Source organism: Euwallacea similis, chromosome 1, assembly GCF_039881205.1.
Source record: "Euwallacea similis isolate ESF13 chromosome 1, ESF131.1, whole genome shotgun sequence".
Taxonomy (NCBI): domain Eukaryota; kingdom Metazoa; phylum Arthropoda; class Insecta; order Coleoptera; family Curculionidae; genus Euwallacea; species Euwallacea similis.
In genome coordinates, this window is record NC_089609.1 from 1,096,339 (window position 1) to 1,118,269 (window position 21,931).

The 21,931-nt window shown below is 37.9% G+C and overlaps 4 protein-coding genes across 9 annotated transcripts in view; 3 read left to right on the plus strand and 1 right to left on the minus strand.

Annotated features, from left to right (window-relative positions):
- wake (wide awake) overlaps window positions 1-21,931 on the minus strand; it is a 96,253-nt gene that overhangs the window by 24,020 nt on the left and 50,302 nt on the right. For both annotated transcript variants that reach the window (XM_066405458.1, XM_066405381.1), the window contains exons 3-6: window positions 9,256-9,422; window positions 9,022-9,205; window positions 8,795-8,971; window positions 4,879-5,090 (exon numbers count right to left, since the gene is read on the minus strand). In XM_066405458.1, the coding sequence (XP_066261555.1) occupies window positions 4,879-5,090; window positions 8,795-8,971; window positions 9,022-9,205; window positions 9,256-9,422 (740 nt within the window). The remainder of the gene's footprint in view (window positions 1-4,878; window positions 5,091-8,794; window positions 8,972-9,021; window positions 9,206-9,255; window positions 9,423-21,931) is intronic.
- Window positions 9,676-10,875, plus strand: LOC136409813 (uncharacterized). Of its 2 annotated transcripts, XM_066391612.1 has the most exons (4): window positions 9,676-9,805; window positions 9,902-9,952; window positions 10,031-10,093; window positions 10,289-10,874. In XM_066391612.1, the coding sequence occupies exons 1-4, from the start codon at window positions 9,754-9,756 to the stop codon at window positions 10,690-10,692; spliced, it is 570 nt and encodes a 189-aa protein (XP_066247709.1). In that variant the 5' UTR covers window positions 9,676-9,753; the 3' UTR covers window positions 10,693-10,874. The 2 variants fall into 2 exon arrangements, with proteins under 2 accessions (XP_066247709.1, XP_066247717.1); XM_066391620.1 differs by lacking the exon at window positions 9,902-9,952 and having other exon boundaries at window positions 10,289-10,875.
- Window positions 11,613-16,971, plus strand: LOC136408856 (uncharacterized). 2 transcript variants are annotated; one of them, XM_066390048.1, is made up of 5 exons: window positions 11,613-11,736; window positions 11,788-11,835; window positions 12,266-12,352; window positions 12,481-12,669; window positions 13,345-16,971. In XM_066390048.1, the coding sequence occupies exons 1-5, from the start codon at window positions 11,685-11,687 to the stop codon at window positions 16,587-16,589; spliced, it is 3,621 nt and encodes a 1,206-aa protein (XP_066246145.1). In that variant the 5' UTR covers window positions 11,613-11,684; the 3' UTR covers window positions 16,590-16,971. The 2 variants fall into 2 exon arrangements, with proteins under 2 accessions (XP_066246145.1, XP_066246153.1); XM_066390056.1 differs by lacking the exon at window positions 12,266-12,352 and having other exon boundaries at window positions 13,345-16,970.
- On the plus strand, window positions 17,588-21,360 carry LOC136410785 (repetitive organellar protein-like). 3 transcript variants are annotated; one of them, XM_066393125.1, is made up of 5 exons: window positions 17,588-17,845; window positions 17,914-17,988; window positions 18,144-18,979; window positions 20,022-20,553; window positions 20,604-21,360. In XM_066393125.1, exons 3-5 carry the CDS (start codon window positions 18,149-18,151, stop codon window positions 21,167-21,169), a joined length of 1,929 nt encoding a protein of 642 aa, XP_066249222.1. In that variant the 5' UTR covers window positions 17,588-17,845; window positions 17,914-17,988; window positions 18,144-18,148; the 3' UTR covers window positions 21,170-21,360. The 3 variants fall into 3 exon arrangements, with proteins under 3 accessions (XP_066249222.1, XP_066249231.1, XP_066249213.1); XM_066393134.1 differs by having other exon boundaries at window positions 17,919-17,988; XM_066393116.1 differs by lacking the exon at window positions 17,914-17,988 and having other exon boundaries at window positions 20,604-21,359.

Here is a 21,931-nt window from a genome sequence, read left to right on the forward strand (position 1 = left end):
GTAAATGGGCGCCTATATGAAATTTTCTTTTATTTGTACAACATTTCCTACAGTTGAAAATTCTGCATAAAAGACTTTTTGAAAATTCATTAAGACATTTTTGTTTATCTCTGTACTGTGGAGATTTCTGAACGTAATGGTGAAAGCGCCAGTGACTGTAACACAACAAGATACTCCGATCTAATTTTTTCCTCTCTAAAATGAACCTATAATATTGATAAACAACACTTAAACGGAACTGATATGGGGCAAGATAAGGATATCCAAACATTTCTGAATCACTTAAAGGCCTCGAGTATAAAAGGAAAATGTGCAATATCGATGACCGTTCATATGGAACAACGTTACGGCCCCCATTGTTGATTACTCGGTCTTTTCCACGCCCTTGAAAGGTTCTATTACATGCATTCATCAATTTTTTTTAACATCGTTTTATTTTAAATTCAGCTTTAAATTCAAACTTAGCGAGCAATAACATTTTAAAAGAAACTCGTTTAAGTTTATTTAACGTGGGGCCCCATCAGTTACATTTACACCTTAATTACCCCAAAGTGGAAAAAAAGTCTGCTGATGCTCTAACGACCCGTGATTTTTTCGGGCCGAATTTCTGCTTAGAAAGTTAAGGAGGGGAAGAGTTTTGAACAAAAACTACTCTAAATCAGAGGAAAGACTGGTAGTAAATAATGAGGTGGCAACAAGGTTCATTTAGTTAAAAGGGGGCGGTGTTAAGGCGAAATAAATGATCATTATCAGATTTTTCTGTGGGGATACTAAATTTATCAACCCGCGTTTGGCGCAAGTTAGAAAGTTTTATTGAGTACGCCCAATTTATTTCGTAGGGGTATTTTGGCTCTGGAGAAATGTATTTCCCAACGTGCACACACGAGTGTCAATTTTTCTTATGCCCGTAACAGTTTCGGGAAATTCCTTTCAAGTTTTCTTCGTTTGCCTTTCGACTGCTCCTCAAACGCGTGTATACTTTTTTTAAGGCTCATTTTTTGTGTTGCCTAATATGAATTGATGAAGTTGCCCGGAATATTTTACCGAATTTACGAGAAAATATTCTTGTCCTTCATCTTCAACAGACACTGATAATTCTCATCTAAAGAAACTTCTTCCAAGATGTGAAAAGCTTCATTCACACCCACATCTATATACCTTAAAATAGCGTTTCGCTTGGGTATTTCTTTACCGAAACGTGCCGATTGATTGAAATTGTTGCCTATTTGTCCGCATATAACGAAGCAAAAAATTCGATAAAGACCGAGACCGCCTGAAGGGGCTCCAAATGAAAAATCCATTTTCTTTTGAGCAATTTTCGCTTTAGCCCATGGGCAACAAGCCCTAATTCATCTTATCGAACCGGGGGCTTCAATAGTAGATAATAAAGCGCCTATTTGGTCCAATCCTCGAGGGACAAATTACCTGCAAGAAGCAAAATAAATCTTATTAGCAATCGTGACACACATCGCTCGTTTAGGATGCCTTTAAAGCGGACATTAAAGTGGCCCAGTCCATGCCAATAAAAGGATTAGCCACGTCTAAGTATTACAAATCGATTTTTTTAAAGGTCAAGCTACTAATTATCCGTTTTTAGTGGCAATTACTGTCTAAAATGATCTTTAGAGGAGCTAATGTTGAGTTAAATTGCTCGGCTAATTTAAATTACTTAAGTAAAATTGACTATTGAAAGTCTTGACGAAGTACGCAACGAAGAGGCCCATGACGGATGTCCTCAAAGTTGCGGAAACTGGGGCGTTGTACATTTTTTCCTTTGATAAAACCCATCCTAAAAAGAGCATTTTACCTTTTTATCGTTCAGTGGCCTGGTGAGGTTCAAAAGAACAGGCAATGGCTATAATTTATTTTTATCGCCGTGGACAAAAGCTCCAAAAATAATAAAATCCTTGAGGATGGGGACAAAGCTTTGGAATGACGCCCCTAGGAACGTGTCACCAGACGTTCGCTAAAGTGTGAAAAACGTGTTATTTGAAGTGTTACAATAAAAATACTTTCTTCTGTATACATATATTATTATTTCTCAGAAAGAGTTTGGTGCATTCGCCAAATCGTCAAGAGAATGAAAGAGACGTTCTTCTAAGCTCAATTTACTCATGAAATAGAGTAGAAATCCCCAGGAAAAGTAGCCGATCATGTATGCAAAGAGTGTGAGAAATTTGTCTTCATGATGATTACAGAATTATAAAATGTAACATTACATTTTCTCGTTACCAGTCCTTGAAAGGGTTTTGGCGTACACGATCGAGTGTTTGGCATATTGCAAGGCTCCTGGCCAATGACCCTCAAGTCGATTTATAGGGCACCCTAACAAGTCAGCTAACACTGTTTCCTGTTGGTGCATGAAGAATGATGATTATTGATGATTATGGCCCTGATGGCCATAGGGCTTACGTCTCTGATACACATGAGTATATTGAAGGAAAAATATGTTGAAGTATGATAGATATACTGGTAAATCAGTTATTTGTCCTTGAATTTGTTACTTAAAAACTTGCCAGCGACAAAAAGTTGTTGATGAGGAAATTATTCAGTTTAACTGGCTGGGACAACCGCGTGTCAATCAACTGCTACAGAACGTCGTGTCTGATCTACCATGAACACGACAAGCAAATTAATTGTCGTGTCGCAACAAATGCATTTAAAAGCCGTAGTACTACAGTTTATAATAATCATTTTCATCAAGCAGCTGATGGTGGAATTAATTAACACCCAACAGCGCGGTTGTCATGGTGACAAAGAAGCGACAAAAATCCTTACCGTACTTTTTCTTCTTCAGCTTGACTCTTTATCCGAAACACTGGTCACCGAAAAACTCGCACCTCAGCAAAGTGCATTGCCTCGCAATACCAGCACCAAAAAAGCACTAATATCTATAAACTTAACCTCAACACCTGTCCTTAACGTAAACCCTTCAATGGCACCTGCGAGGCACCTGCCGTCCTTCTTCTCATCCTACTTTCAAGGAACCACCCCAGACCATTTTGTTTATCATTCCAATGGGGTGGTGAAGAGAATAAACAAACAAAACAAAACGACACCAAGTTAGAATAAGGTTTAGTCGGACTAAAGTTGCAAGGTAAGATCCATGAAGAACCATCGGGTTCTGGTCGGGCTGAGACCAGGCCTGGTTGTTCTGTCTTTGTTGGTGCCAGCCCATGAGGAGCAAGCTGCGCTCTCGCTTGTTGGGTGCGGGTGTTGGGCAAAGTTCAAGCTTAACGCACGTTTAACGGAACCAAGGTTCGTATTACTCGTTGATATGGGAGTAAAAGAGGTGGTACCAACGAACCTGTGTCATTTTGCACGTGTCCGATGGGTTTCGGTTACGTTGTGATAACATCATCAACGTCTCTTGAAATATTACGAATTTGTATTTAATAATTGTCCAATAACGGAGAATTAGAGATGTAATTTGAGCAATGATACTACTGATTTATAACCGTACGTATTTCATGCAATCCAATTAATTAACCATTATGAAATGTTATGCATTAAACACGAGCGTAATAACATAAATTAATTTGTCTGATTGGTTTGCGGTTAGATGTATTTGTGAAGATGCCGACTTTCTCGAATGATAAACATATCTGATGAAAATGTGTCCCTTGGAAATAAGATTTTCCTTTGCCGAGTCTCAGCAGGGCGAAAACAAGATGTTTACCCATGTGAAAGAGAAAAGTAGATTTCACGAGAGTTGTGCAATACAAGTTATTAATTTTCAGGTCAGATTAAACTGTTCTGGTTCTCCATCATTCTTTCCAACAAAATGTTCTCGAAATTTTAACTCATATAACCCTTAAATCAGTTTTTTTGATCTACTTGGATACGAGTTTCTGGTCCAAATAGTGCAAGTCTGACCAGTCGTACACTGTATGTATATACGTAATATAGTAACCATCAGCATTTTTCATCCCCAAAATACTTGAGACGACCGGGGTAATGACAACACTGCATCAATCTTTTGGTATTCAACGCTCTTCACTAGTGGTCGAGAAGCACGTCATATGGGAACTTGGTTCGGCTGTACTGTTGCCAATAGCTCCAAAATTGCTTATGTGTATCCTAAGCATTGAATGGTTATAGTTTGCCACTTTCACTCACTTTATGGAACTCTCAAGCAATTCCAACGCTCAAAGCACTAACTAAATTGGATCTTTTGAGCCGTAATGAAACTATCGGAAATTTCCATGTCAGTTTCCACGAAAAAGCTTTTCTTTCCGCTCCTTCTCCATAAAATTATCTGCTGCTTCTCAGTGTATTATGCCATAGTAGATTAACTGTTCCTTATCTGATGCATATCGTGATTGAACGAGACTCCCCAAAGAAAATATATAGGGTAGATTTTATCGGATAGAACATGGGTGTAGCCAAACCCTTTCACTTCCACTACGAATTCCCAGTAAAACCAACTAAAAAATTATTTAATTCATAATTGCAATAAAAATGATCTACATGCCGTATAATATGATTATTTACCGTGATACGATACTTTTCCTTGAACAAGATCACACATAGTAACATTAAAACGAAACGAGTTGTTTTTTTACTCGCCAACAGCGAGTATAGCGAGATTCAAATAATGAAATCAATCTCGATTTCCAGAGACAGGAATTCGATTTACAGATCGGCGTTCCAGATGCGGAATCCTTTCAAACTCGATCCAGAAACTAGCCAAATCCCTCTGAAATCCGCTGAATGGATTTTAAATTGGGCGCTTTTAAAGATATCGAGACGGACAAGACGAGGATCATGAATCAGCTTCTATGTGTTTAAGTATCCATAAATTTCAAGTTTAATTAGAAACAATCATTGAACTTCCAATGCATTTGAGTTAAATAAAATAAATGTTGCTTCACTTACCATTGGTGGCTCGCTGGCCCTTGACCCGTCTGCCCACGCTGGGCGACATCAACCCCAAAGCTTTATCGGGCCTCAAAGAGGTTCTTTTATCTGACGTAATGGTAATGGAAATGGGGGATTCCGACGGAGATATGGGCGTTTCAGACCAGACGGCTTCGACCATAGAATCGATGCTGGAAGACCTGGGCAGTCTGTTGTTTAATGGATCTCTCCTGAAAACATAGTTTTATTGGTAAAACCCTTCTATAAGTTTGAAGAGCTTAAAATTGTGATTAAGTTCTCGACTGGCTCTAAAAGAAATTTAATCTGCTTTAATGCCTTTAGCTGTCTCTTCGCCTTTTGACATGGAAAATCTGAATTTTATTAAAAAATCTCTACAGTTCCAAATAAAACTTCCTAGTTTAATTACAAATAGCTAAACTGTTCTAAACACACCGAGCAGGTAGTAATTTTCCGAAAGTTCTTCTGTACCGCTTCCAAGTTTGAACTTAGATTGCTCAATCGCGCCTAAAGTTACTTAATGGCCCCGTAGCTATCTATGTAAGAAGTTGAGTGCAGACAAAAACTTCCCGGAAACTTTTCCAAGTTAAGTGTGTTGAAATTTAAATTCCTGTTTCTCTCATTATGTCCGGAAAGTTCAGGTACAAATCGCCACTTTAATTATCCTCCCTCTTGAGGAACAATGGAACTTAACATTTAAGAAATTTGCGATGCTAAAACGCCGCCCTCTATTAAGCTGCTTATAATTGCTAGGAGCGCTCCCGCGTAAGCCAATTTTTTCCTAATTTCAAAACCAACCAAAAGTGGCAGTTTTAATTATTCTCAGCGAGATTTTTATGCGGCTTAAACAGAGTAAATCGTTTTACAAGCAATTACACGATTTCAAGCAGGAAGCGTCGAGTTTAGCCTGGTAACAATATTTTTCACTTTAATTAAAGTCTCCTAGGATAATTTGCTACGCTAATGCCTTCTGACGAAACAAATCCACCTCATTTTTCCGGCCGATGACGTCTTATATCTCGTAACCGTAATTCGGTTTAATGAGACGAAGACTCGAGCAGCCGAGATTAGCTTTGTTTCTGAAGAATTTCGAACTTCCCACTCTGCATCGCTGTATAGAGATTCAAATTTCTCTAATTTTGAGCTCTTAGTAGTACATGCGACAAAGTTAATCGAAGACGACGAGGAAACCTTTCAGAGTCGATGCTTTCCGAGAAATCCAGCGGAAAAACGATTTCCGGGATAGGTTCAACTTAAGCCCTTAAAGGTCATTGGTCATTGTTCTATTGGCGGGAGGTGCATGGAAGTTAATAGAAAACTGTTCTTTTAAGAGGGCGAATCTGGAAGATGAGTTGTAATGGGGAGAAGTTGGGCAAGTTTGGATTTGAGCTTTATAGAGCATTATAAGTTGCTCAGAACAATACAGGTTAATTAGGGCAGTTTATATCCGCGTTTGCTTGCTACGAAGTAATGCTTATAGCGGCTCCGGGAAAGATGAAAGAGACTGCAAAACCCCCCTCTCCTCGGAGGCTTGTTTTTAGCTGATCGGTGGCTGGGACTGGGGCCATGTTCCAGGCGGAGCTATCTTCAGCTGAATCCAGCATTGCTCGGCCATAGAACGCCAGGCCGAGCAAGTACTTAGTAAAGAGAGAATACCGCCGTAGACGAACGGCTGCGTGTCTGGGAGATTTTTTGATCAACTCAAAACTACGTTAATTTAGGTTGGCGGGGCCAATATGCAGCACTTAAGTCAATACAGGTTGGAGCTAGTCAGCCAATCCGACTGGTTGAAAATGACTTAAAGGGATGGGGAAATTTGTCTTGGCTTTGTCGCGGGACACCCTGGAGCGAGTGTAGAAACGTGTCCACACAAAGAAGTTAAATTAATAACGAACAGTTGCTATACTTCCCATTACAAGTAGGAATTTCGTCTTTTAAGGGCAAAGGGGAAGCTCTTCTCGACTTGGAATCACGTTCGAAGTAATTTGATAGTCTCCCAATGGAAATTTAAATTATTCTTGGCTTTTCCGTTGTCGCTCAGCCAGTTTTAGAGATACTGCAATAATAATTATTAGAGTATGAAGCCCATGTCTGTGAGTTATAGCTTAAAGAAACGTTTAAAATTTGGCCATTAAAATTCAAACCGGCGGTGCTTCAATTCATACTGCCTTCCTGCTGTTTCTTGTATGCGGGCACTCAATTTCCCAGTTTAAACTTGAGCATTTAAAAGTTCGTGCCCACGTTTAAGCCATTTCAAGTGGAAATGAAGGGCTTTCCGAAGGGAAAGGCGCATAAAATATCTCAAAAGTGCACACTGGATTTGAGGAAATGCATATACCGTGCGACTCTAAATTATCGCCTCCCTTAAATAATTTAACAAGTTATTATTTTAAAAAAATTCAAAAGCTGCATTAAATAGAATAAAAAATACAATTTTTTGCCGTTTGTTTATTTTTTTAAATGTTGCTTACATCACCGGTAACGCAAAATAGCCAATTTTTTAAAATTGAAACGTGACTCAAGTGACACCTCAAAATAAAGATCTTTCAAAACTATAGTATCAATAATGTATTAAGATTCAAAATCTATCCATTAGTTTTTGAGAAAACAGTTTTAAATTTGGTAAGAAATGTAATACAAGCTCAGTTAAATAGTATATAAATATTTAAAAAGAAATTGATTTGTTTTCGATTTTGTGCTCACAAACAGTCTTTGGTAAAAAAGAAAAAATTAATAAATAAAAATTACGAAACACTGAGAGCACAAAATCGAAAACAAACCAATTTCCTATTACCAAATAAATTTGTCCATTATTTACGTAATATTTAATTAAGTTTGTATTGCTTTTTTTTACCAAATTTAAAATTTAATTTTTTTCAAAAACTAATGGATAGATTTGGAATCGTAATACGCTAGTGTATGTAGTTTTGAAAGACTTTTAGCTTGAGGTGTTACTTGAGTCATGTTTCAATTTTAAAAAATTGTCCATTTTGCGTTATCGGTGACATGTAATATTTCAAAAAAATAAATAAACATGAAAAAATACTATTTCAGCCTTATTTAGTGCTGCTTTTGATTTTTTAAAAAATAATAATTTATAAAACAAAGTAACTGAGGGGGGGGGGGGGGAATTTAGAGCCGCTCAGGATGTATCAAGGTGAGAGCGCGAGGACAAGGTTACCCCGGAAGATAACAACAAATAGTGTATTAATTAAAAACGAACAGTGTAGTAATTAAAGTTCGGGAGCAGATAAGGCCTTAAAGACGTCATATCGCTCTAATTTATGCTTCCGAGAGGGAGAGCGTCACGTTCTGTTTAAAATGGAGGCTCTTTTATCTCTCTACACCACAATTTTCAGCCTTTCATTAATGCCTCAAATTAAGCGCCGGAATCCTTTTGTTGTTTATTAGAGAACATCCCGGTGGGAGATTTTATGCAACGCAAATATACCTTTAGTATTGATGAGGGAAAAGTTTTGCATGCGAAAGGGGCCATTGAAAGAAATTGGAAACTTATTCGAATCTTTTGTGATCGGGAGCGTTGGCTGGTAGTTAAGGTATGTTCTCACCGGTTACGGTTATGGGAATTTAACGGGTGAGAAGAACAGAATTGGAAGCTTCAGTGGTAGTGTCGCGATAAAAATAAAACGGTATCTGCATGCTCAATTCTCTCATTCAATACCTTTTGATGTCGAATCCGAAGATGTGCATTAAATTTATGAAGAAAAATGGAATTGCCAGATTTCTATCGCTTCCGTTCTGTTTGACTTGACTGTAATTACTGTCTTTATAACTTGTTTCTATTTTCTAAAGGATCAATTATTTGAAATAAATCTCCTTTTAGTTAACAGTTTTCGGTATTTTCAAATCAGAACTTGGTACGTTCATAAATCAAGTTTTTCCAGTTACAACTCACCTCTCCCAACTCAGTCTTCTGATTACGTTTGATTCGTCGATCACCATTTGATTCTTGGAGCTCCCGGGCGTCAGCAACTTGCTTATTTTGGAGAAAGCCCCGCACGTAGAAGGCCCGGGCTGTGGTGACGTAGGCATTCTGTAGGCCCGTGCTGCCACCACATGGGGGGACGGCACCCTAAAACCCGTCCATTTACACCTCCCACCAAACTAAAACTTCTAACATACTTGAGTATTAGACTACCATCCTCAGACCGTTCAGGCCCGTAGCTGCCAGCTCCACACAGCCTGCTAATGGCGGATTTTCTCCTGTTTTCCAGACTGGCAGTATCTTCTTTGTTAAAGGAGGCCCTAGCTGCAGAGAGACGTCCCGTAAGGCCGGATTTTGAGATGTATGGAGAGTGGTTTTGATCTGTGAATTGGAAGCTTATGAGGGGAGGTTAAGATGAAGAGGCAATTTACCTCGTCCATAATTTCCTAGTTGGGCTTGGAGGATGTTCACTCCAGGGACGACGATGGCTGGCAGAGTCCTGGATCGGAGGAGAGGAGGGGGGATTCTTCGGTTAGCAGAGCCCTCCAGGCCCACGCAGGAGGTTCTTTGGTCGAAACGAGCAGCGGCTAGTTGAGCACTAAAACAAAAAGAAATCCTTTGAGATCAGCTCACGCTCCTTAGGGTAATTCAGAGGTTGCCAAGGCAGTTAATTTTTTTAAGCTATTGGCAGGCCTCGTCAACAGCTCTCTCATGTTTGCAAACTTAAAATTCCCTTATCTCTTTTTAAAAAGTACAATTTGCAATTCCTACATTATTTCGATGTCGTCGATTATCAGCCTCATGTTTGCTATTCCCAAAGATTAGATAGGTGCCTGCCTAATACATGGATTGTAATAGATAAGTGATAGATTGTATGAGTATCACTGCGAAACTTTCTTCGTGATATTTACTATGAGCAAAGTGACAGCATGGGTAGTGACGATTTCTGCGCAAATCTCTGTCTTGGAAGTGGCTCAAGAGGTAAATAAAAATTTTATATTTTAAAAGATATTTGAAAAATGCCACTTGAGATGTTCAGAGAAGAATTTCGATTTTAACTGAATTTAAACTTTATAGGCAAAGCCAGAGCCAATAGAAACCTAAATGCTGGCAACAAAAGCAGGAGAGGTATTACAAGGAATTTTACACTCTTAATGCCCTCCCTCAATAATAAAACCCTTAATTAATATTACTTTACATTTACAGTGAGGGCTATTTCAAAGCAACCCACAGCTACATTTTCATTACCTCAAAAAGATGCTGTTACAAGTGAGTAGAAACATCTTCGTGGCTTCTCTGCGATTTACTTAGACCAGTTTGGTAACACTCGTCTAGAAAAATTCCTTCCAATTTTGTGAGCCAGCCAACCGAAAAGCTCATTCTACGGACGCTCGCAAACTGCCCTTGATTTTTTATTTTATATTATACGTAAATCTCTATTTTCTTAAGTTTTTTTTTCTGCAGCCGACTCAAGCTCTCATTCAACTAGACTCCCAGGGAGAGCCAGGAGAGAACCACTCCCTCCTCGAGATTCAGAACCGCCTCCTCCTTACGTGGCAGTGTCTGAAGATAAAATCAGAAATGTCTTAATCGGTATCAAAGACAAGGCTGAGACCTTTAAAAGCGAAATTCAGGCATTCGATGAACGCAGCGATAACAATAAATTTTACTACATTGATGAGAATTTGAAGAAATTAATTGATGCACTGGATGACATGTTTCAGCAGGTTGCAGGGAATGACGTACTTCTTGGGGAGAGGAAGGAGGTCTACAACTACATTTTCCATCTGTTTGAGGAACTTGACAAGAAATTGGAGGAGAACAAGAGGATGTTCCAACAAAAGAAAAAGAAAACTGCCTTTTTTTGAGAAATATGTTTAGAGTAGTAATTACAAAGACTGTTAAAAATAGATCGTAATGCCAATACTGGTCCTCGTTGCGGCGACATCTACTGTTTAAGTTACCTAAGTAGTCTCATGTGCCTCCATCTAGTGCTAAAATTAGATTAATAATGTAATAAATTATTGTGAATTTTTGAAATGACCATTGGTCTTGTATCCAATTAGGATGGCATTGGCTTGAAGGTAGGTATCCCCAAATAAGATTAGAAGCAACAATTTTATATATACAGACATTGCACAGAGTTAATGCAGGTCTCTGTATTCAGGGAAATTAAGACTTGCAAAATCACGCAAATGTCCATCGAGGTTACCTGAGCAATTTATACTGCTTTGCAATTATTTTGATATAAAATTGAGTTATTTATTAGGGGACCCTCCTCGCTAATATAAAACGTACACTTTAATGTTCACAAAGGAATTATCTGATGAAATTAAAAAATCTTAAATGATAAATTTTGATATAAGGATTCTCCTTCTCTATAAGTAAGTAAAAAGAACTAGAATCACAAAATCTCGAATTATTTAACATATTTATTTATTATGATTGTAAACAAATTGAAGAGACATTCATGACATTTTAATTTTTCTTGCCATAATGGTGGAGGAAATTTTTTATGTTTTGTTTCAACGACTTCGATATCTGAGCAAGATCAGGCTTAACCAGCATTGTTTGAAACAAATTTATTTGTTTTGTTTTTATCTGATATTAGCATTTATCACGAGAACAAATTCCATTTTACAATTATATTTCTATCTACTGAAATTACGTTGATTAATTAGGTAAGGGGATAAAAGTCACTTCGGAATATGAATTCAAAAATGGAGACCACACATTGGTGTGAATCACTTTATCTAATATTCTGGTTGATAAGGCAGTTTGTATAATAAATTTAGCTAGATAAGATCGTGATATCCACACTAGAGAAAAACTATTTCGAAAATATGGCACAATTGTAGTGATGCGTGCAATTAAAATTGTTAAAGTTTTCCTTCAGTTTATTTGGATACGCGGTAAGTATTTGATTTTCCTGGTACACAAATTTACAGTTTTATTATTTACAGTCTTCACATTACTGCCAATTTCCGGCCGGTTAACTGCAGGGACTGCAGGTAAGCTTGAAACAGATTTTTAAAATATTTATTTAGACTATTTTGAATTATAAAAGTTGACTTTAGCGTTAAGTTCAATAAAAAATTAAGTAGACAGTAACATTTCAAAATAGCGAACGTGTGCAATTTGTGTGTTATCATCTTTGTCTTCCCAGCTTTATACTGATAAGATATAACGAGGATTTTCAATTACTAGCTCATGAATCGACGTTAGAATAATTGCAGCTATATCCTGCATATAACATCATTTAAGAATTAGTACCTAAAGTAATGCGTTACTCAAATTCCTGTTAAGTAAGTTTGTTCAAGAGTAATATTCTATAAAAAATGATATCAACTATTATACATAAATTTATTATTTTTCAGCTAATTTGTAAGATTTTCTAACATTTTTTGATGTGTGAATTTGTAAGATTCTCTATTTTTGCAGAATCTCTTAATGTTTCCATTGACGTTATTGTTTTTTCCATAAAAATAATGGGAAATGTATTCTGCTGCTCGGAAAATAAGAACACCAGTAAGTAAGGCGAAAAAAAGAGATTTGATTTTTAAGAAGAGCCTCCGTTTGTATGGGATGGTTGTCTTCTCGTTATTTCTGCTCAAGATTTGTGACTTTAGCATATTCCTATAGTTTTTAATTTATAGATGAAAATATTCCTCATGGACGGGGCGGGGCTGGGCAACCATTCGGCTCTGTGCCATTTGACAGAACGCAAAATGAACGTAGAGGTCGTAGTGATGGATCGGACAGACTAGCGGTGAACCGAAGATATCAAAATGAAGCTCAAATGCCGAATGATTCAATGACAAAAAAAGCTTCAGAGAAGAGGAAAGGTAAAGTGAATTTTTGTGGGTCAAAATTTAATATTAAAAAAAGTTAAATTTACTAGAAACTAAAGAGGTGGTCAGGGTGGTCAACTAGAAACTAGGGGGGAAGATTTTTAATGTGCTAATGGTGGCATCATCAAAGATTAGCCGCTTTCCTTCTAATACATTTATTTTTTTGATCCCACAGTTGACTGAAGTTGGCCAGACTTCCAACATTACGAGACGAATCTGATTTTTTTCATTGGCCAATAAAATAAGGCAAAAAAAAAGTGAAAACAAATAAATTAAACAACTAACTACATATTAAAATTCAACCAAACGTGTAAGTGAACAAGAACAAAAAACCTTAACATTGTTTACCAAAACATTTACAAGAATTGCTCAAAGAGACCACTTTTTACGACTGTGCCTCGAGCAATTACGCAGAACATTTAAATTTTTGAAATTTGGAGGCGTTTTGAGCCAAACTGGCTCTAATTAGAAGATCGAAAATATGTCAGAATGATGGCTGGTCTTGAGTACTATGACCTCCATGTAAAAGATTTTCAATTAGATAATCTGTGCAGGCGCAAAAAAATAAAAACCGACTTCCCATGTTAATCCCCTATGTTCAGGGATCGCCTGGACATCTAGTATAGTTTTGGGATTTAACCATATAATTGTACTCTTTTTCTATTTTAGGGAATAGAAGTCATCCAGGAGGTCAGTTTGGATTTGAAAGTGTTTCTTCGTTGACCCATGTCGATGAAACAACGAAACCCAAGAACCAACAGAAGCGAGCCGAATTAAGTGCCTCGAAACAAATTAAAGCTCAGCAATCAGCAACTTCATACCCTACTGAACGGAAAAATAATATCAAGTCTGTTTTTCCAGATCCTAAGGGAAGATGCCTTAAGGATGGAACTTACACTATAGATGCAACATGCACTCAAATAAATGCTCAATCAAAAACTCCTTTAAACCGTATATCAGCAACTAATGGAAGAAAAAAGAATTATTCAAAGTCTTCTAACAATCAAGCACAGCTATCTCAACAGCGACAAATTCATGATACTACAGTTCACTTACAAGGAGAAATTTTTTATCCTAAGAAATTCAAAGGAATATCCGAGGGAAATGAGTTTAAAAATACAGAAAATAGAAGCAGCACCTATAATAAAGTGACACCTGATCAGCAGCTGCCTTCAACATTGGCTTCACCTCTAGGTTTAGATTATTCTTCGAAGAAACTGGCAATTAAATTTCCTCCAGCCATAATCACAAATTCATCTAAAGCAAATCAACCTGAAATCCAAAAAAACAAAGACACTACCAAACCGCCACCGAATTTTGATTCATGTAAATCGAGCAAGAGGTCTTTTACATTACACCAATATAATGTTCCTTTGCCAAAGAATTTTGCCACAGATACTCACACTCATTTGCTCAGTTCTTTTAATTCGAGTCCTACCAATAATTGCTACATTCCAGTATATGATTGGAGCTTTGATGAAACTTCCGGAATATCAAGGGTGCAATTAGGGTCAACTGTAACATCAATCAAAGTGGATGAATTACATTCGCCAAAACGTCGAAAGGTATCTCTTCCTTCAAAGACAATTTCAAACAATGATTTTTCAAATTCACATGATTATCTTGGCAAATATTCAAATTATATACCCATGAATCAAGAAAGTGAATATAAAAGGGAAATTGATGATTCAGAAGATTCCCTACCATCGCTTGACTATCAGAACACCATACCACCAATTAACAATTTTGGCCCGTTTGATCAAACCACAAATTTCTTAAGAGCTTCTCTTGGAGAAGCACCTGGATATGTAATCGAAGAGGAGATTTATCCAACTCCACCCACAAAATCTTCAATCAAACTTGTGGTCAAAAATGTTCATACTGTTGAACCCCTTCCTGAAGATTTGATCCAACTTGAATTAAAAGAGAGAGAATATGAAGAGACTCATTTCCCTGTAGACAACGAGAAAGAAGATAATCGCGTTTGGAATTCCGAGAAGAAGGATATTTCTTCCAGTGATAAAATGGATGAAATGGGTAATTCGAAGAACTCTAAAATCAAGTCAACAACACGTTTTAGTCGTGATTACATGAAGCAAAAATCGCAAATTATGGATGTATCGAAGAAGCAGTCATCACACGAAAATACATGGAATGTTGAAGAAACCTGGAGTAAAGACAATGAATCTTCATTATTTTCCAGGCCTGGTCCCCACTTTGCTTTTGAACCTAAAGCAAATTCTGAAACTAACACATCTTCTTCTGAAATCTTAGGAACCGTTGACTGTCTATTACTTAAACATGTAACTGAAGAATCATTGAACAAAGCTGATGACACTGTACATAAGGTGACTGTTGATTTAATAGATCGGACAGATGCAAAAGCTCATGAGACTAACTTTTACTCTTCATCACTTACTACCCTTTCTATTCAGGAATTTCCCAAGAAAGCTGATGATACAGCCGAGGAGAATGTTGATTCCAAAGCTCTAACAAATGCAGATAGTGATGAGAGATCTGATCAACGCGAGGCAACAAGTGAAAAGCAACTTGATGATGGCCCATCTTTCTATGATGAAGCAATCACAGAGATTCAACGATTTTTTGGTGAGGATGCAGCTATATATGAGCAAACACCACAGTACCTTGCTTCTGGCATAGGAAGAGCAGATATTGAAGAACGATCTCAAAGAAAAAAAATAACTCCAAGTGTCAAAGTGAATATTGCCCAACAATTTTATTTTTCAAGTTTAGCTGCATCCAAACCAGCCATAGAAATACCTGAAGGCATTTCAAAAAATGATACTCTTAAAGATGATGAAGCTAAGTCACCAAGAGCTGACCAATATTTAGGGGAAGGACGAGCATGCAAACCTGATGAAGAATTCAGTGAAAGTTTTGTGAAATATTCCAAAGATTTCTCAAGTTCTCAATTTTCAGCACCAAACCAAGTTGACAGTAAAAATGCTGCCACTTTGAATGTTCAGAAATTGTTCTCTTTCAATTTTCCGTCTATGAGCAATGGACAGACTTCCAGTTGGTCACAGCAAATGAGTGAAGACCCCAATAGCTTTCCGAGCATTGAATCTACAATCCACTTCGATGCGATTTCCCAAAGAAATCAAACTCCTAGCTCCTCAATTGATCCCAGTGTTAATTATACATATAATCAACATGATTTGGGAATCAGTGATGCAACTTTACTGCTTCATCTTCGATCTCTTTATAAAGAACAAGACAGGTCTATATTGACAAGTGGTCCTCAGAGTCATGTGGGAGATATTCAATTAAGGACAAATTCTGAAACCTTAGGTACGTCAGGAATGTCGAGTACAAACCACCAAAAACCAGGAATTCACCATAAACCTGATGAGTTGAGGGAAATTGAAGCAGATGATGGGAAAGGGCAATTCCCTGATGAATTCAATAGAGATTGTTTAAGCTACGAGATAAAACCTACAGTAGAATCACCCATTAAACTTATCCAAGGAATAATCCCATCACCATCGGAATCTGCCTATGTTGAAGAGACAACTCCTGAGGCTGAGACACAACCCCTAAAGGACTCTCAAGCAGAAACTCTATCAAAATCTGACACAGACAAACACAATCAAACAGAGGTACAAAAACGAATAATTCAAGACTTGGAGCAAATCCGGGAAAAGGCGAAACTATTTGAGAAAGAAATAGAAGACTTTACGGAACTTGAAAATAGCAACAAGCATTACTATATTGAAGAAAGTCTGAGAAGGCTGATAGATAAATTGGATGATCTCTATGATGATATAGGGGATGATAATATGCTTAGATCGAAGAGAAAGGAAGTCTATAGATACATATTCCCTATATTTGATGAGTTAGATAATAAAGTGCAGTTTAACAGGGGTGAGATGGAGAAGAACGGGAAGGGGTAGTTGTGCAAAGATTGCGAGGGTTATCTCTGGCATTCTACCGTTAATATACGTATTCATGTTGATTTTATTTTTATGTTTATTATATATTTAGTTTATCAAACATGAATTTAGGAGAAATTTTTTGGAAGAATTTGAGATTTATCAGACGCCTAGCATCCTATAGGATATATTAAATGTTTCACTTAGACGGAGTAATTCCCTATCATGTATCCCCATCAAGCCCCTATTTATTTAAGATTTCCCGAAGGTGTGACAATTTTCCATAAAACTGCTCTCTTTCATTTAAGTGGCCAGGGCTCTATAGTATTTCACGGAACACCCTGTGTCCTTTCGTCTATACATATAACGCATATCTCCATTGACTCCATTGGGAAATATTTCAGACAAATAATCAGCCGCTCTCGTAGCGTTGCGTGATGAAACGTAATATTGTAACGATTTAACCGGCCTCCTTTTTTTATGGGTACAGAGCTCCAGAAAGGTACACCCTGTATGTATATATGTATATATATATATTTTTTTAATTCATAATTTAAAATCAGAGCTATTTCATTCGAGAATCCAGCAAATACAAGCAGTCCTGCACATATAAAATCGCCTCCTTTCTGAGTTTCTTAACATTCTCCTTCCCGGCAACATCGATTTTGTCCAGACTTAACGTTTTGAGTACCAAAACTTCCTCGTACTTCCTATAGTCACTGACTAGTTGTTGTTTGTCCAAGGACAAAATTTCTTCCTTGATTTCTTCAGCCTCAGCCTTAATCGCCATGATCCTCTTTACAGGGTCTCTCTCAAGTCTACGACCACTTTCCGTGAATGGGTTAAAGCAAGGTTTCGTTGAAGTATTATTCACTGTTTTGTCAAGTCTATATTCATCAGATGAGGAGTTCGAAAGCGTATCATACTTCTGATCTCCCAAAACACATTCGTTATTTTCATGCCCTGAACACGCAGTTTTGTCTGTCATTTTTGACACTGTCGCAGGGTTGTTAATCAAAATCACGCAAACCAAATAGAATTAATCACAATGCAAATACGAAAAACTTTGTCTGATGTGAATGTCACGTCACGAAGTTCCTCATTCACATTCAGCAACTGGTTCCCAAGTGAGATAAGATTAAAATTCATTTTGCCCAAGGCATTCTAAAAATCGAAATTATATTCAATTATTATCGAAACGGATCAGTCATCAAAGGATCCAGCCCATTGTTGTTTACTATGCAGTACTGTTGAGCTGACCTTCATAACAACTTGCTGTGAGTATTATCAATAATCGAGATTTTTGCGTTAATTAATAGGCGCTTTAATTGTCAATTCTTGGTAGCGCAGCTTCCCGTTATTCAACGATTGCCATTCGTATAAACAGAATTTACACAAAAGCTACTGCTGCTGCAATTTTGTAAGTATTAAGGTACTTCCCTAAATCCTTTATAACTGGCAACGCTGCTCCACGATTGTGTCATCCGCCGCTGGCGTTCTCTGGCTCCGCAGCGCGTCACGTGACTGCGCACTATTGCCACTGTTAACAAAATTTCCAAATCGTTTAATTTTCAGCTCAAATGGCTTTAAGGGACTTCTGCAAATCCCTGCACCAATGCTCCGAGAAACTAGAAGCGGAGCTGCGCATTAGCATCAACGACTTCAATAACTTTATCCATGGAAAATCGATAGATGAAACCGTAATAGCCCTGGAGAGGGCCAAAGATTACCACTTTCAGGAAATCCTTGACGCTGTAAGGGTGATTCTAGAAAAAGTTAAAGTGATTGTGTTCCATCAGGAGAAAATCGATTGGTTAAGTGATAGCACGAACTTCACCGCTAACTATTTAAAGCGGTTTTCTTATGTGAAAAACCAGATTTATAATTTTCAAAAACCGCAGACAGTTACGAGATCAGAGGAAAATCTGCCCTATAAAGTGAAGAGGGAGAGGAGGAGGACCGTTTCTGAGATATCTGCGAGCAGCTTGGAGTCTTGGGAGAAGTACCTAGATCAGAAGGAAGGAAATAAGAACATTGCTGAGGACGTCGTAATTGAAATAAAAAAAGAGGTACCTAAACGAACTTCGCCAAACGCAAGGGCGCGGAAAAAATTTGTCTCCTCAACTTTCGGAGGATTTTTGGATAACGAAGCAACTCAAAAACCCGCACTAGAATCCATAGTGGAGAGTTCATCTCCGGAAGAGGCCACTGACGACGTAATTCAAAACATTTTGGACCAGTTTTTGTATCAATATCACGAAAATGCGCCTTTGAGGGACCGATCGAGTCGCTCGTGCGGGAATTTGACCGATGGTAACGAAGAAATTGGCATGGACGTGCGGTCTAGGAGTCATGATAACTTCCTAAAATTCACTATTGAAGATTCAAAACCCAAAATTGTGGACGTCATTGTAAGTTCTCCTTCAAACGCTTTACGTAGTCCTAATCAGTACCCTTTCTAGTACAAAAAAGAACCACCATCGACCTGATAAAAGACCTTTGGTGTGTGCTTGTTTGGGGTTGTTGTTCCTTTAAATTGAGTTAAAAATTAAATATTTATATTTTATTATCAAAAATGCTCCTTTTATTTGACCTCCAACCTAAAATTAACCCAATTAACTAGCTCCACATTCGCCATTAATAATTTCACCACATCAACGTATTTACTACGTTGTTTTACAACTTTATCAGCGTTTATCATAAGCTTATCAGAGATATCTGCCATATTTGTTTTATATGCGAGTAGCTCATTTTGAGGTGCGACACGGCAAAAGTAATTGTATTTTAATTAATCGTAATTAAAAAAGTCGGCAGTTTAGGTTTAACAGTGGCAAGAAGCTGGTCATTGAGGGAGGAAGTTCGAGGAAAATCGTTTAAAGGTAAAATACTTTTACAGGGTGTTATTGAAGGTTTTGCTGATGAGTCATTGCTGATGTTCAGTTATAATCGTGGGGCTTGATTATAGTCTATGAAATTGCGCTAATAAATTCCAGCCTTACCAATTGGTAATTTCCTATGAGTTGCATTGACAATGCTGAGTTTATGTGGCCAGCATATATAAATGAATTTGCGAACAAGAAATTCGGGCTAGGAAGTTCATGTATTTTGAAGAGGATAAAGGGATTAGCAAATAGCAATAACCATTTTCAAGCCGTGAAATTGCCATGGAATTTACATGGCCCTCATGGATAGTGGTTTAGGCAACATTCAGTATAATATTGAATATATTGCTCTCCTATTTACCAACCCCCTGAATAGGTAATCTTCTTATCAGGTTTAGAGCGATTTTTACTTGAAATTATCCCTTTTTTATTTATATGTCAAGGAAGTTAAGAACTTGAAAGTTTTATATGGAATACGAAATAATCGAATGGAAAAAGATTTACACCCATCAAGTTACTGTATTATCAATTCGTTACCTACACCTTAAACTCACACATTTTCACCTTTTAGGTAAACAGCATGGGCCTGACCAGCTCAAAATCGCCGCTAGAACGGCGCAACACCGTCGCCAGACGCTCTCAAAGACGCACCCTGCACAATCTCAAATCCAAAGTGGAGAACTTCCACAAGGAAATCAAAAAGTTCAAAGGAGTGTCCGAGGATACCAACTACGTGAACCTCAAACGAGAGATTGAGTTCTTCAAAAATGACCTCAATCGACGCGGAAAAGACCTGCAGCCTCAAATCCGAAACCTCTACGAAACCGTCTACAAGAAAGTGAGAGAACTCGAAGAGGCTTTGCAGGAGAAGGTGCAGGAGAACCGGGAGAAGCTGGAGAAGAAGGACGCTAAGGAGAGAGAGAATGGAGTGGCCTCTCCTAGCGTAGTTAATGGTTTCAGTGAGGTTCAAGGGAGTGCTCTGGAAGATGAGGAGAGTTTCGAGAGTAGCGAGACAGTGGTGGAGGTACATGCTGAAGATGAGGCGGAAAGCAAGAGGAAAACTGTTGAAATTAACTTGCTGAAAATCATTAACGAAGATGAAGGTGAGTAGTTGTATTTCTTTGACTTGATGTTAATTTTTCGTTAATAATAGCAAAATCACCTAAAGAGGTTCGAATAGTAAGTCCAGCAGAAAAGCGAAAATCCATACTCAAAGTGGGAGTCCCAGTGATGCCCGGAGCAGTAATGAACGAATTCAATACGCATACCAACAAAATAACTCTCCAATCCACTACCAAAAGCGTACCAACAAGCCCAGTTTCCCCCAGAACAGTCCAAGATGTCATCAAGAGAATCGCTGACATGATTGAAAGCATTCGTCAAATCGAACAACAAATCAGTGAATTCGTGGGTAAAAAAGACGGAAAACAGTATGATCAGATCAAGGACACTTTGAAGAAATACTTGGCCGAATTGAACACTTTGAGTCCTGTAGACGACAACGCCCTTGGTCAGTTGGCAGAGTGCAGAACCTATATCGGAAGCTGCCTGAGCTTTTTGGATGAAAAAGCAGTCCAGAGACCACAGTCCAGAGACAACAGACCAGAGAGCTTCACCAGTGATGATGAGGTGTTCGATAACAATAACGTACCTCCAGCATTAAAGAAAGTAGAGGAGAACTTTAAATTGCAGAGAATGCTGAAGAATACCTCAGTCTGAAGCAGTGGTAGACACCACTTAAGTTGACTATAATGGAAGTTGTAAGGGTTCAAGTGTTGTAGCTATTCAGAGATGCCAAATGTTTTGTTGCTTAGATTGATATTGCCATAGAGTGTGTATATGTTGGTTTTTCAAAGCTTTAACAGCAAACTAATAAAATGGATTCTGCGTTTTCAACGAGGAAAAATGTACGATTTCATGAATTTCGTCAAGCACATAATTTCATAAATTCCTTAAACGTTGCACAGATAAGCAACTGCGCTCTGAAGTAATGTTAAGCCAGGGACCTCAGGATTGGCTTAATGACGTGCCATGTGACAAATCGCGTCTCACGCGCTGTTGCCACTATGAAGAAATCTGAATCTGAAGTAACTTCAAGTCAAACGCCTATCAACTCAACGCTAAGTTTAAATGCCGAAGCGCGCAGCGTTGAGGGTTCTGAGATCTGAGCGTCAGGGGGAAAAATATTTTACTAGTCCACATATTCGTCCGGCAAATTAAATTTGATTTGTCCGCCTGGGTCAAATATTCCTGCAGTAATTAACCCATTGGATAGTTGTCATCTTACTCTAATTTCAAGTCATTTGACGATGACCAAAGAGGCCCATTTACAGCATGTTAATAATGATTCAACTGTGACTAAGGAGAGGAGATGCTAATGCCTTTTAATTTGGACGTTGTTCTCGTAATAGATCCTCTAATTGGCAACGGCATTCCCAACATAACACTGATAATTTCCATTATCAGACATAGTTATACGAG

Excerpts from the sequence above, each read along its gene's own strand:
- LOC136408856 (XM_066390048.1), top strand. The coding sequence starts at position 11,685 with ATGCGTGCAATTAAAATTGTTAAAGTTTTCCTTCAGTTTATTTGGATA. Across the intron at positions 11,836-12,265 it reads GTTAACTGCAGGGACTGCAG|AATCTCTTAATGTTTCCATT; the intron begins GTAAGCTTGAAA and ends CTATTTTTGCAG. Across the intron at positions 12,670-13,344 it reads AGCTTCAGAGAAGAGGAAAG|GGAATAGAAGTCATCCAGGA; the intron begins GTAAAGTGAATT and ends TTTCTATTTTAG.
- LOC136410785 (XM_066393125.1), top strand. The coding sequence starts at position 18,149 with ATGGCTTTAAGGGACTTCTGCAAATCCCTGCACCAATGCTCCGAGAAA. Across the intron at positions 18,980-20,021 it reads CCAAAATTGTGGACGTCATT|GTAAACAGCATGGGCCTGAC; the intron begins GTAAGTTCTCCT and ends TTCACCTTTTAG. Across the intron at positions 20,554-20,603 it reads AATCATTAACGAAGATGAAG|CAAAATCACCTAAAGAGGTT; the intron begins GTGAGTAGTTGT and ends CGTTAATAATAG.
- LOC136409813 (XM_066391612.1), top strand. The coding sequence starts at position 9,754 with ATGGGTAGTGACGATTTCTGCGCAAATCTCTGTCTTGGAAGTGGCTCA. Across the intron at positions 9,806-9,901 it reads TCTTGGAAGTGGCTCAAGAG|GCAAAGCCAGAGCCAATAGA; the intron begins GTAAATAAAAAT and ends TAAACTTTATAG. Across the intron at positions 10,094-10,288 it reads TCAAAAAGATGCTGTTACAA|CCGACTCAAGCTCTCATTCA; the intron begins GTGAGTAGAAAC and ends TTTTTTCTGCAG.